Source organism: Cololabis saira, chromosome 21, assembly GCF_033807715.1.
Source record: "Cololabis saira isolate AMF1-May2022 chromosome 21, fColSai1.1, whole genome shotgun sequence".
Lineage (NCBI taxonomy): Eukaryota > Metazoa > Chordata > Actinopteri > Beloniformes > Belonidae > Cololabis > Cololabis saira.
In genome coordinates, this window is record NC_084607.1 from 27,893,253 (window position 1) to 27,906,100 (window position 12,848).

The 12,848-nt window shown below is 43.3% G+C and overlaps 1 protein-coding gene across 2 annotated transcripts; it reads left to right on the forward strand.

Annotated features, from left to right (window-relative positions):
- The first annotated feature begins 440 nt into the window (after positions 1-440).
- tefb (TEF transcription factor, PAR bZIP family member b) lies at positions 441-12,466 on the forward strand. 2 transcript variants are annotated; one of them, XM_061710986.1, is made up of 4 exons: positions 441-684; positions 7,182-7,730; positions 8,178-8,380; positions 9,077-12,466. In XM_061710986.1, the coding sequence occupies exons 1-4, from the start codon at positions 579-581 to the stop codon at positions 9,290-9,292; spliced, it is 1,074 nt and encodes a 357-aa protein (XP_061566970.1). In that variant the 5' UTR covers positions 441-578; the 3' UTR covers positions 9,293-12,466. The 2 variants fall into 2 exon arrangements, with proteins under 2 accessions (XP_061566970.1, XP_061566969.1); XM_061710985.1 differs by lacking the exon at positions 441-684 and adding an exon at positions 5,652-6,004.
- Positions 12,467-12,848: the final 382 nt, after the last annotated feature.

Consider the following 12,848-nt stretch of genomic DNA (forward strand, 5'->3'; position numbering starts at 1 on the left):
TCTTCAGTGCATTGGACTATTTAGTGTTTAATAAAAGTTTATTTTGCTTTAAATGGCTGGGCTTTTTGCGCAGGGTATAATATCTGCTTGGAAAATGCACTATTTCCGATGAAAGGGGGCTGCTACAAACATTATCTCTGCTTTAGTTTTATGGTCTCTTTCTAGTCTCTTCCTAGGCCAGTGGATGGCGCTGATGCGCTCAGGACGCAGGCTTTTCCCTGCACAACGTGCTAAATAGGTCTCCATCTGAAAAGGCTTATACTGGTGTTGTTAAGGCCATGGTTAGGGCTATTACAGGGCCACGCCCCCTGCTCGCTGATTGGCTCTTCGGTTTGATTGACGTGCCCCTCCTCAAATATCAGCGAGTCAACAAGACGTGGGGGCGTGGCTCCAGGTGCTCATAAAACCCCGAGTTATTTGGACACATGCAGACGTCCTCGTGATGCCTGGAAGTTGTGGCAAAGTCAAAGAAGACCGTCGCTGAAAGGATCCACAGTTTTCTGCAACACTTTGAGCCATTTGCATTCAGTTAGACTCGTTTTGTTGTCATTAGTAAGTGATTTAAGAGGTTAGTCGTCATGTCGACAACGAAGCAAATCCTCTTTGGAGATAGGAGCGACGTTTCTGACCTCCTGAAGGCCTTGACTGACTATCCCTTTACTTTCCCTGCCTTTGAGGAAATTGGTGAGTGAATATTATTTATTTTTTATTAATTAAAGAGAAAACCATACAGGAAACCTTTAACAGACTTTGCTTTTACAAAACTTGAAAACTTGATCTTAGAGCTAAAAGAAAACTTAAACACATAGAGTAGACTACTTGTATCCTTCTTGAGCAGAGTACAAATAGTGCTTCTGTTGTACAATAAAGTCTATTCAATTAGTTTTATTAAGAGGGACGTCATACAAAATGTGTTTGTTTTCATATTTTTATAAATAGTCCTATGTCCCCCCTTTAACTGTGTGCAGTGACAAAAACGTGCTTATCTCAGTTCAGTGCATGCAAGGCCATGAACGTGTAGGTATCGACTACTAGACAAAACCGGTTTTGAAGTATCTCTCCACCTGTTGGCAAGAAACCACAGTGATGCAGCTGATCTATCTAACGCAACTGAAAGAGAAAATGCAAAAGGTCGGGCAAAAGAATGTAGGCTGACCTTTTATTCGAGGAAAATCATCAGATTATCAGACAATTAGGTCAAATTATGGCCTTTTTTCTTTTTAAATCAGTTTGTCATTTGAAAGGAGGTGTACTGGGTGTAACCTGTAAAAGGTGGATCTTTACAAATAGTCTTTGGTCGTACAATATAGCACGAACAAAAAAGAGCTCTGAGGTTTGTATGCCAGCAATCAATAATCAGATTGTTTGTGGAGTGGAGGACATTCAAAAACCAGTGAACTCTTTGTCAGGGCAGTCAACTGACAGGAATCGCATCAAAGTGAAGCTTGTGATGATTCACAAGATCACAGAAGAACCCAGGCCAACTTCTAATTACTTAAAAGCCTTTCTCACAATGTAATAATGTAAATAATGTTGGTAATTTGTATTGATCATTTCACCAACAGGACTGTACAGCAAGCAGGCAGTTAGAGAAATAGTTAGTGGGTAAATGAGGCCAAATTAGACGTTTTATTATTCATTTTATTCTTAGTTTAAGAACCATTTGTGAAGATAAATAGATATCAATCGATCATAAGAGACTTGGCAGTGGAGTATGCTGAAGGTTTGGGTCTGTATTGCTGCATCTGTGTCACGGCGGCCTGTTGGTGAAAAATGAATTCTTAATCATGCCGGTAAGTTCAATAGGGAAGTGTCAGGTGACCTGTATGTCATGCAAGACAACACTAAAGACAAATGCTCTACTAAAATATCACACACATATTTTGTATTAGTTGTTTAGCTGGGTTGTTTATGTCTACTTTCAGTGCTTGTTATAATATTATAAATATTTCGATATTGGGTTATATTTATGCAAAATATAGGGGAAGATTTTCCAGCCAAGATGGAAGCATGTATTAGACAGGCTTGAATGTGCTCAAATGTATGCTGGCAACCAGAGGAAGTGGTACATTTATTAATTAAACTCAACAAGTTAGTGAACAAAGTTGAAACAACAGCTACAAGCTCACAGAAAATCCTCCGTGACAAACTGCCATCTCCATTAATTGCTACCTTGAGGAAGGCATGGGAAACGGTAGACTGTAATCGCCTCAGTGCTTAAATTAATTGGTTTAACTTGTCCCCTGTGAACTTGGCTCCCCAAGTGGGCCATGGCACAGCCAAAATCAGCCCCACTAAAACATGTTAACCATTAAATCCATCTCCTGACAGCCTCTGAAATATCACTCTCTGGTGTCTGATGTGCTTATATCAAGAACTTGATATAAACAAGAGTCATTTAGATAGGCCTATACCTGCTTAGCCATACCATGAAATGATAAAGAACCTACAAACACTTAACAGGACATGACTTTGTACTCCAAAGGGTATTAAGAGTCACTGATTCAATTATTTCTTTTGCTGCTGAACTTGATTACGAACATTTCGCCTTTTGAAGATCCCTTTAAACCATTAAGCACTGATGTATACTTAGATGCCTATAAATATGTCTTGGCTTTTTTAAAAGTCAGATAAAACTGAAAAAACTTTTGGATGAAAAAAGAGGTCTAGATGCCTTTGTCCTAAGAGACAAATTGTTAAAGTCTTATGGCATATCTTGACGGTGTAGGAGTGCCACTTCAAACAGTTGTCCTCCACATCAATGTAATTTAATAAAGCCCAAGTTTGGAACAGAATGTCACACATTAATAAATTTGATAACTTACATTCCCTGGGATTCACTCAAATGCACAAGAACAAGAGCCTGCTTTATCCACACTGGTATAAGAAGTCTAATATGGGGTTATTTCAGCACTGGATAGCTCCCAAGAAGGCTGTGCCTCCTCCCCAGCTCCGGAGGGTACCACCACTTCCATATGAGGGTTTAATACTCACAGCACCAGAACACTAGTGTGCTATGTTAACCTTTATTTCCTGTTTCCAAAGTGCACATGGAGGACCACACCAAAATGTGTGCAAGGTTATTAAAGAAAAAAACAAAAGACATTCACTGCTATTCTGACACATTATCCTTGTCACATTATTCTTTAGTAATTTTCATTACGGGACAATGTGGTGCAGAATACCCTAAACTTCTTTGTTGTTATATATTGGTTACACATTATGTTGGGAACTTCATATTTCAGCCTCATGGCTTTCTTATTGAGTGTTCAGTAAAATTAGGGGCCTTCTCTTCTTAGTTGTAACACTAACAGTCAATGCTGCACAACCTTCCCACCATTACCGTTGTTATCCCCATTGAAGTCTAAGCTGAGCACCTATTTTAGGGCAAGTACACACCACTCTTAACACTCTTGATATATATTTGGACAGCAGCACACCTACTGCTGTGGATTAAACTATGAGGTAATACTGCTTGGCTTTGCTGTACAGTTCAAATGCTCTTATCAAAGTGAAACTTATAAGCCACCGTGTCCACAGAATCTTCTTTGTTCTCTGAAGTTGGAGACGACGCTCCCTGCATACTTTGTTAGATGAAAGAGAATGTTTTTATTAGTTTCCAAGGACAGTAGGGGGCAACGTTGTGTTTTTATTCCAAACCACTAGCATTGTTTCCAGAGTACACGCAGTACACTTCAGCCATGGTTTGTACTGTTACTGTTTTCTATTCCATTAGAGTCGTTTCTAGCTATATACACACTATGCAGATGCATAGGGTCCACATAGTTTTTAAGAAACCCCAAAAGCTTCAAGTTGAGCCTTAATATTTAGTATTTCAGGATAACCTGTCTTTGCTATATAGCCATCTAAATCAGAAAAGAACATTGAAGTATTTCACTGGCACGAACTGAAATTATACCTCAGACATGCACCATCTGTGATCAGTTTGTTTGTTTTTAATTGGCAAAATCAAAAATGTGTGTTTTATTTATAAAGTAGAAATGTGAGTTTTCCCAAAATATTCAAGTTTATAAAGTCAGTTTCTGCAGAAATGGTAATGGTTCAATTAAACAGTAAACTGGTTCTTCAGTCTGGACATCTGTGCCTCATGTGTTCAAGCTGAAGCTGCTGTTTTTTTTACTGGCGTCCCTTTTGTGGGATCTTGAACATTGTGTTCCTGAACGAAAACATACTGAGAGAGAGAGAGAGAGGTGCAGAGGTAGAGAGAGAGAAAGAGAGAAAGAGAGAGAGAGAGGCGCTCACACTCGCGTGCAGCACAACGAGGCGTGTATGGAAACGTGAGCTTTCCGGCTATTGTAGCACTCTGGTTAAAAGGAGGTGTTTATTTTTTTTATTTATTTTCCCGCCCTATCAAATACAGCTCGAGCACTATAATAAAACCACTTGGTATGTTAAAAAAATATTATTATTTTTTTATTTTTTACACACCCTACTACCTCTGTTCTCCGCGCTGTACAGTCTCTTGCCAAGAACCACTTAATTTATCACTTCTTGCAATTTATAGTATGTCTTTTAGTTTTGTTTTCGTCTGTTTTTTTGTCTTTGCTTACTTGTTACTTGTCCAATATATCCATTCTTTTTCAATGTTTGAACCCAAATTATTAGTTTTGTTTTGTATAAAACCTCCTGAGTCGAGGTTCATAAAAGGGTAGGCATAATAAGCCTTGGCTTCAGCCTATACCTTTTTGGTGCCACTTAAAATATTGGACCTTTTTTTATGTTGTACTATGTTGTATCCAAATGGACCCGTTGCAATTTCAATAAACACTTAATTTTTTTAGTTCATTCGTTTCTGGGAACAAATTGCGGTGTATTTCCTCCTGTGATGGACATGGTGTTTTGTTTTGTCAACCGGAGCGCGCCCTGTGGCGGGAGCGCGCCTCAGCTCCCCTTCAGCCCGCACGTGCAGTGAGTCAAGGCCACGCCCCCTCGACAGACTGCGCTTTCACGTGAGAGAGAGGGAGGGGGCGCACGTGTTCTGCCACGAGAGGGACAAGCAGTCATTTCACCAAGAAAGACACTCCCTGTATTTGTTGGTGCAGATGTGCAGCTTAATCTCAGCTCATGCTGAAACTATGTCAATTAAAGATTTGTTGAGGCTTCTCCACCTTCCATTTAAAGTAGTTGACACTGCTGTATAACAGTCCATTCATTATTATTCCGACTGTCATTCAGCATGTGCGGGTAGCGTAGTTTTACTTTATGTATTGTCCTCATGTGTTTGTTGTGACAGCAACCATGAAAATGACTAAAGGCTGATTTATGGTTCCGCGTTACACCAACGCAGAGCCTACGGCGTAAGGTACGCGTACGGTGTGCGTCGACGCGTACCTTACGCCGTAGGCTACCCCGTCGATTTAACGCAGAACCATAATTCAGGCTTACGTCGTAGGTTACGCGGCGACGCGCAACGTACGGTGCGTGTCGCCGCGTACCCTACGCCGTAGGTCCTGCGTCGATTTAACGCAGAACCATAAATCAAGCCTTTAGACCCCGTTGCAATACACATGAATATTAAACCGCATCAGCCAATCAGCTTGCGAGGTTCCTGCAGTGGGCATGGCCCGCAACTCCCTCATCAGCCAATCAGCTCTCGAGGTTCCTGCAGTGGGCGTGGCCAGCAGCTCATGAATATCCGACCGCCGCGCTCGGAGCAAGACGCTTGTTAGGCGCTTGTTTATCGTCTCAAAAGCGCTAATATTCACAAACACGCCTCGGCAGCGGCAGTTTCCGTGCTAGAGGAAGTGATTCGCTGCGACTCTTTTTGTTTTGACGCTGCTGGGAGACCCAGCTCCGGTTGTCAGTCCGTCCGTCCGTCTCGTCGGAGCGAAGCCGGAAAAGATGCCTGGCAAAGCGGCCGCGGCGCTGCTGCTGCACCCGGGCGGGAAGGTGCTCGCAGCCGATCCGCAGAAGTCCTTCCCTTTCGTGCTGAAGAAGATCATGGACATCCCTCCTCCCAATATCCTGGAGGAAGGAGACGACGGTAAGCCTGTGAACGATCACGGAGTTTGACGACGACGATCAGCCCTTAAACTACACAGAAAAACGCAGTACATCCTTATTAGTACATGTGTAAAGGTCTACCGTCTATTGGGCGAGAGCGCGGCTCGCATGCCAGGTGTTGAGGTTTGCGGTTCCGTGTGAGGATGTGAGGACGCGGAAAAGAACAGAAAGTTCCGTCTGCTCGAGCAGGAACCAGACGGACGACTCTCTCACTCCCATTCACCTCTGGTGTTTCTACAGGCGCTTTGTCTCATGATCTGGTGTTTACAGGTTTTTAGTGGAGCAGGAGGACCACGACCTCCTTCAGACCCCATTCTGTCCAACTCTCTCTCTGTCAGCAGTGGTGACAGATCTGGACTGAAGAACATGTTTAACCCTTGTGCTGTCTGTGGGTCAGGGGAGGGTGGAGGAAGGAAGTAAGGAAGGAAGTAGGAAAGAAGGAAGGAAGTAGGAAAGGGAGAAAAGATGGACGGGAGGAAAGAAGGGAGGAATGGAAGAAAGGAGGAAAGGGAGTAAGGAAGGGAGAAAAGAAAGAAGGGAGGAATGGAAGGAAGGGAGAAAGGAGAAAAGATGGAAGGAAGTAGGAAAGGGAGTAAGGAAAGGAGAAAAGAAAGAAGGAAGAAGGAAAGGGAGAAAAGATGGAAGGGAGGAAATAAGGGAGAAAAGATGGAAGGAAGTAGGAAAGGGGTAAGGAAAGGAGAAAAGAAAGAAGGGAGGAATGGAAGGAAGGGAGAAAGGAGAAAAGGAAGTAGGAAAGGGAGAAAAGATGGAAGGAAGTAAGGAAGGTAGAAAAGATGGAAGGGCGGAAAGGAGGGAGTAAGGAAGGGAGAACAGATGGAAGGAACGGGGAAAGGAAGGAAAGAAGGGAGAAAAGGAAAGAAGGGAGGGAGGAAGGAATGGAGAAAATAAGGAAAGAAGGAAGGAAAAGCAAAGAAGGTAATAAAGGAATGAATGACGAAAGGGAGGTAGGAAGAAAAAGGAGGAAAGAGGAAAGGAAGAAGGAAGGAGAGAGCATGGCAGGAGGAAAGAAGGATAGAAGAATTGGGTCATTTTGACCCAAAGACAGTACAAGGGTTAACCACTTTATTTGTCCCACTCAGAATCCGTCCTGTCCAGTATTAACCATCCTGTCCTCTTCTTTATATTTGAATATGCAGACATCGAGAAAGAAAAGCTGTGCTCCTCTGAAGATGTGGAGGGAGGTGGGGCCGTGGCATCCAGCGCTGGTGGAGGATCTCGGGGGGCAGGAGGAGGAGGAGGAGGAGGGGGCGGCAGCGGAGGCAGCGGAGGGGTATCAGCCTCCCTGACCCCCGCCATCTGGGAGAAGACCATTCCTTATGACGGGGAGACGTTCCACCTGGAGTACATGGACCTGGACGAGTTCCTCCTGGAGAACGGCATCCCCGTGAGCCTGGAGGAGGAGGAGCTGCAGAGGACTCTGGCTGCCGTCGACGGCAAAGGCAAATTGATTCCCAAAGTTATTGCCGCAGCTGCCGTGACTACGAATGCCCCAGCCCCGGCTGCTCCTGCTGCGGAAGTCGAGTCAGAGTCCCCGCCGTCTCCGTCCACCGGCGCCTCGGACCCGGAAGAGCCCGTGACGGTTACCACGCTACAGCCGGCTAAACTGGAAGAGGAGGACGAGGAAGAAGAGGAAGAGGAATCATTGCCTGAGGAGACGACGGCAGAAGTGGAGGTGACTAAAAAGGGTGAGTATTTCATGTAGCAGTTCATTATGAATCTTTGAATTCTTCTGCAGCATATAGCCCTTTCTTCTCTTCTTTGTTCTGATCACGTGGATGCTGATGATATGTGACATAATTTTGCTTATGAAAACACATTCAAAGCAGTAGCCTTTGAGGCCTGGCTGCAGCGTTTATATGTTTGCCAGAAATGCGCCACAACAATTCACTGGTCCACTCAGGACTTCTTATGGTATCATTATTTTGGGATGCATGGCGCCTGTCCTTCACAGATGCCATAAACCCCAGAAAAGCATCTTGGAGCTTCAAGTCTTCCAGCTACATGTTGGCTTGGATGTAGTTTAAAAAAAAAAACTCAAGGATGATTCTGAAACTGTCCATATGTGCGAACTAAACAGCAGACATGGTGAGTGAAGCTTCTGTGGAGCTTACCGTTTCCATTTCTGTCCAAAGATCGCAACACCCCTTCCCCCATCGATCCAGATGCCATTGAGGTGGACATTAATTTCCAGCCGGATCCCACGGACCTGGTCCTGTCCAGCGTGCCGGGGGGAGAGCTGTTCAACCCCCGCAAGCACAAGTTCTCCGATGACGAGCTGAAACCACAGCCGATGATCAAGAAAGCCAAAAAAGTGTTTGTTCCTGATGAACAGAAGGTAATTAACACATCAAAACTAACAGGATTATAACTATGTTGTATATTCATCATAATGACACATTTATAACATAGTATACAGTAGTGATGCACCGAAATGAAAATTTGTGGCCGAAACCGAAAATAATAATAAACACTTGGCTGAATACCGAACAATACCGAACATGGTTCTTCGCAGTTTTTCATTTATTTTGCCAATTTTTTCACCATTGCATAAATCAAATAAATTTGATTTAGGCATGCTTTTCAAAGAAAAAAAAAAGAAAAAATCAAAATTACAAGGTAGAAAATATTTATTGAACATAAAAAACTGAACATTTTTTAATTTCCCAGCATTCTGTTGTTTTGGTTCCACCTCCTGGTGAATGTTAGGTAAAATTCTTATGTGGTTACTTTTTGGTTGGCCAACGATTTATGTTTGTGGTGCAACCATTACGGGAGCGGCCAGTCTATTTACTTGTATTACAACGCTGTTATTAATTGTTCGTTTTTTCTTCCCACTTATTCCACCGAACACCAAAAGTGTTTTTTTTGCCATTTTCGGCCGAACAATTTCTGTTACCGAACAATCGGTGCATCACTAGCTATAAGTGATGCAAATTACACGCTATGACCTTTGCTTTCCAGATGTTCTCTGTTGATGTTCATGACGATTGAACCTATTTCTTTCACTGATGTTAAATTCTTGTTTCCCCAGGATGATAAATACTGGTGTAGGAGGAAGAAGAATAACGTGGCAGCGAAGCGTTCCCGTGATGCGCGGCGGCTGAAGGAGAACCAGATCACGGTGCGCGCCTCCTTCCTGGAGCGGGAAAACGCTGCACTGAGGCAGCAAGTCTCCGAGCTGCGGAAGGACTGTGGCCGCTGCAAGAACGTCTTGGCTCGCTTTGAGGCTAAGTATGGCCCGCTGTAAAAAATACAAAAAACAACCGATAAATTCAACAAAACAAAACAAAACAAACAAAAACAACAACTCATAACAAAGCCTATGAAGTATCAATGAGACCGAGGCAGCGCTCCCTTCCCCACAGAATTCAACGCAGACACGAACACCAAAGGGAACCTAAATTTGCACTGTTGTCTTTTCTGAGCCCCAGTCACTGTGTCGAGGGTTGGATACACACTGGTGGGCAGCGAGGGATGACGGGAGCGACGGTCACATGAGGGCCTGTGGAGAGCGCCTGGCTCCTACACTCGGAGAGGACGTGCACCGTCGGCGCTCCCCCGGATGAGCAGCACGTGGAAAAACTGGGTTCATCTCAAGACGGGCTCACGACAGTCATAAAAGATAAAGAGCGAGCCGCCGCGACAGAGTCGCCGGCTACCAAGCACCACAGATCTGACCAGTACACAGGCTTCTTAATGGACCACATCTTGGAGCAGGGTCGAGCAGACGTCGCATAGTTTGCTGACTGTCTATCACCTTTTTTCTGTTACTCAAAGAGGTTGAAGGCTAAAATAAAGGAGCAGGAGTCAGATTGATAGTGGTACTTCCAGTCTCAATGGAGACAGAGCCGAGATCAGCACCGCAGGAAAGGAGGGGAGTCTCTTAGTCGGGTGGTTCCGTCAGTTCTTCCTTCTCCTAACCCACATGCACGTATATATGGCCACACACAAAAAAAACATTTAGAATAACTGTACATACAGTCAACCACTTTGTTTTGTGTGTTCTTACTGCGTGTAATTCTTCATTGCACTTTTTACTTTCAAAAAAACAACACATTTACAGAATGTGTGACATCTGGTAGCATTTATCTACCTGGTTGGGGGACACAGTCGCTTCCACAGGGAGGAAATAAAAACAAACTCTACCTGTGGTTTGAAGCTGCGGGGATTTTACCTTTTTCTAATGATCAGTTTTTTTTAGATTTTTAACAAAGAAGAGCTAAAATAATAAAAGAACGGCTTTCAAAATGGAGAAGGACACGCAGGTTTCCTGTGTAGATCACTGGTGATGGCCTAAGGTTGGAGATCTGCGGGGCCCTCCCTGGCTGAGGGCGTGTCTTTAGCATGTAGAGATGTTTATTTCACTGCACACTGCAAGTAGAGGGTCTGCCTGCCGAAGGTGGTGCAACACTGGATTTAACCTTTTTGAGGGGTTTTTTCCCCATTAAAATGTAGCCAAGTTAAGACAGAGTGCTTCTACATGTAAATACCAGACTGTTTCGTTGTCTTTACTTCCTAAGACGAGGACTCGCGAGTGCGTCTTTGTTAACTCGACTCGTATCCTAATATTTATACCTAGTCAAGTGGTTGGTTTAAACAAATCTGTTGATTGTTATATACAATAATATGTCAGATAACTTTTATTTTCCTTTCACAAACAATACGTATATAATGAAAACCAATGATTGAGCAGGGAATTCAATGGGTAAACTGTGTTTTTGGATTTATTTTTTTTTAAAACAGATTTATATTGCTATTGGGTTTTATTCCTCTTGTGTCTGAACAGACAACAAACAGAGCACACTCTTTATTTACCTCATCCAGCACTTCCTCTTCTGGATGGTTCAAAGTGAAGTAGGGCTACGGGGTGGCGGCCCTGCCGACGGTTGGGGCTGTTTCTGGTTTAGTAAAAGCGTCAGACTGTTAGGAGATCCTGCGTCTGCGGCGTCTTTAGCTGAGGCGCGGCTCGGGATCAGTCGGCTTGCGCTCAAAATCATAATAATGTTTGAAAATTATTGTTGCAATAATGCTTTATATGTAATGCCTGTTTCATTTCTGTACTTCAATCCAACAATAGTTTATAAATCTCTTAATTATGATATGTTGTATGTAAAGTTGCTATGATGTACTAAATAGAAATTCCCAAAGTCATTTGTGCTTCCAGCTTAGATCCTCCGTGTAAAGGATCTAAATGCATGAAACCCAGTAAACCTGGTCTGTTTTTGTTTCGTTTTGCCTTTTTTTTCTTTGTTTCTTTTTGTTGTAAATCTTGCACAAAGTGTACTTAATGTCTGTAAATCATCGCTGAAAGCGGGATATGGTTTTGGAAGGCTATGCTGATGGTATATTGTACAGTTCTGTGGACAGGAGAGGCAGGACATCTTTGCTCTGATGTTTTTTGTTTATAATTTGGCACAACAGCACCACCTGTCTCTGCAGCCTCCGCTCCACAACGTGGCTGAAAACAGCACCTATTGATCACTGTGTCCATTGGCTTCTACAGAGTTTTACTAAAGAATAATCTATATTTACATACACTGAATTCGTTGGTGCTTTTGTGTTTTATCAATGGCGAATATGTCATTTTTAAAAACAAATAAATGCTATACTTTGCATTGACGTTCAGATCTTTGATATCGGCTGCTTTCATCAGCCGTCGGTGCAGCTGATGAGGCCAAAATTGTAGTTACTTTTTTTAACTGAATAAAGATATTCTGCACACGACTGAGTGAAGGTACGGGGCCACGAGGCCTTTTATAGAAGAAAATAAGTCATGAATGTGTCTCGTAAAATACCGGAGAGACACCGTAGCAGTCTGATTTTTCTGATGCAGAGCGGCTCAAACGGACTGGTGTGACACACACCGGTTTGCTCCACTTCCACACATGCCAGCAGATTGACAGGAAAATGTCTGCTGCTGAGTTTCTTACAGGCAATGACTGTTACACAATATTTCCCCCTATAAACAAAGGGTTATTTGTTTTAATCAAACTTTCTTGACAGATGTTACAAGAAAATAAGAGCATGACCTTTCTTGTCAGTAACTCTCAGTAACCATTGACGTGTGTAACGCTGGGATTTGTCATCAGAAAATAAAATGTTGACCGATCTGTCCAGAGTGGGATTATTGATCAAGAGGGAAAGACTTGTTTCGAGGTAACTTGAGGCTGCATTTGCAAGTGATCCATATTTCACTGGTTTCAAGTGCATCAAAGGTCTTTGTTTTTTATTAGTCACAGAACCTAAAGTACCCTTCTCAAAAAAAAGTACAGATCTTTATTATAAGATTTAGTGGTGTTTTGCTCTGTCTTCTTTTTATATAAACGTGTTTTTGTAAATGTATCTGATACATGCAAGTGTACTATCATGTTCTGACCTATCTTGTAAGAAGCATATGAAATAAAATGAGATCTAATAATGACACGGACTCCTGCTTTGACCTGACTTGCGTCACCCGGCAGCTGCTGCAGCGATGAGCAGCGGATGACAAAAGAAGCCCAGTTCTGCAGACAAAGGATTCTTATCCTCGCTTCTTGCATGCAGTCACCCCCCAAAAAATCAGAAAATATGATTTTCACTATGCAAATCAGTCAGCCTTTCGTGTCTTTTTTCCACGGACGACCCCCATCATCGCCCCCCCCCCCAGCAGCCCTGCTGCTCATCAGTATTCCGGAGGAGCGGTGATGTTGCGTAATGATCACATCGACTCACAGGGGAGAGCTGTTGCGTAACGGCCTCAGGACCAGCGGGGTGGGTGTGTTTCTGCGTGGAGGGATGAAAGAGGAGGGGTGGCAAAGGGACAG

Coding starts and splice junctions, on each gene's coding strand:
- tefb (XM_061710985.1), top strand. CDS start 5,863: ATGCCTGGCAAAGCGGCCGCGGCGCTGCTGCTGCACCCGGGCGGGAAG. Junction 6,005..7,181: donor CCTGGAGGAAGGAGACGACG/GTAAGCCTGTGA, acceptor TTGAATATGCAG/ACATCGAGAAAGAAAAGCTG. Junction 7,731..8,177: donor AGTGGAGGTGACTAAAAAGG/GTGAGTATTTCA, acceptor TTCTGTCCAAAG/ATCGCAACACCCCTTCCCCC.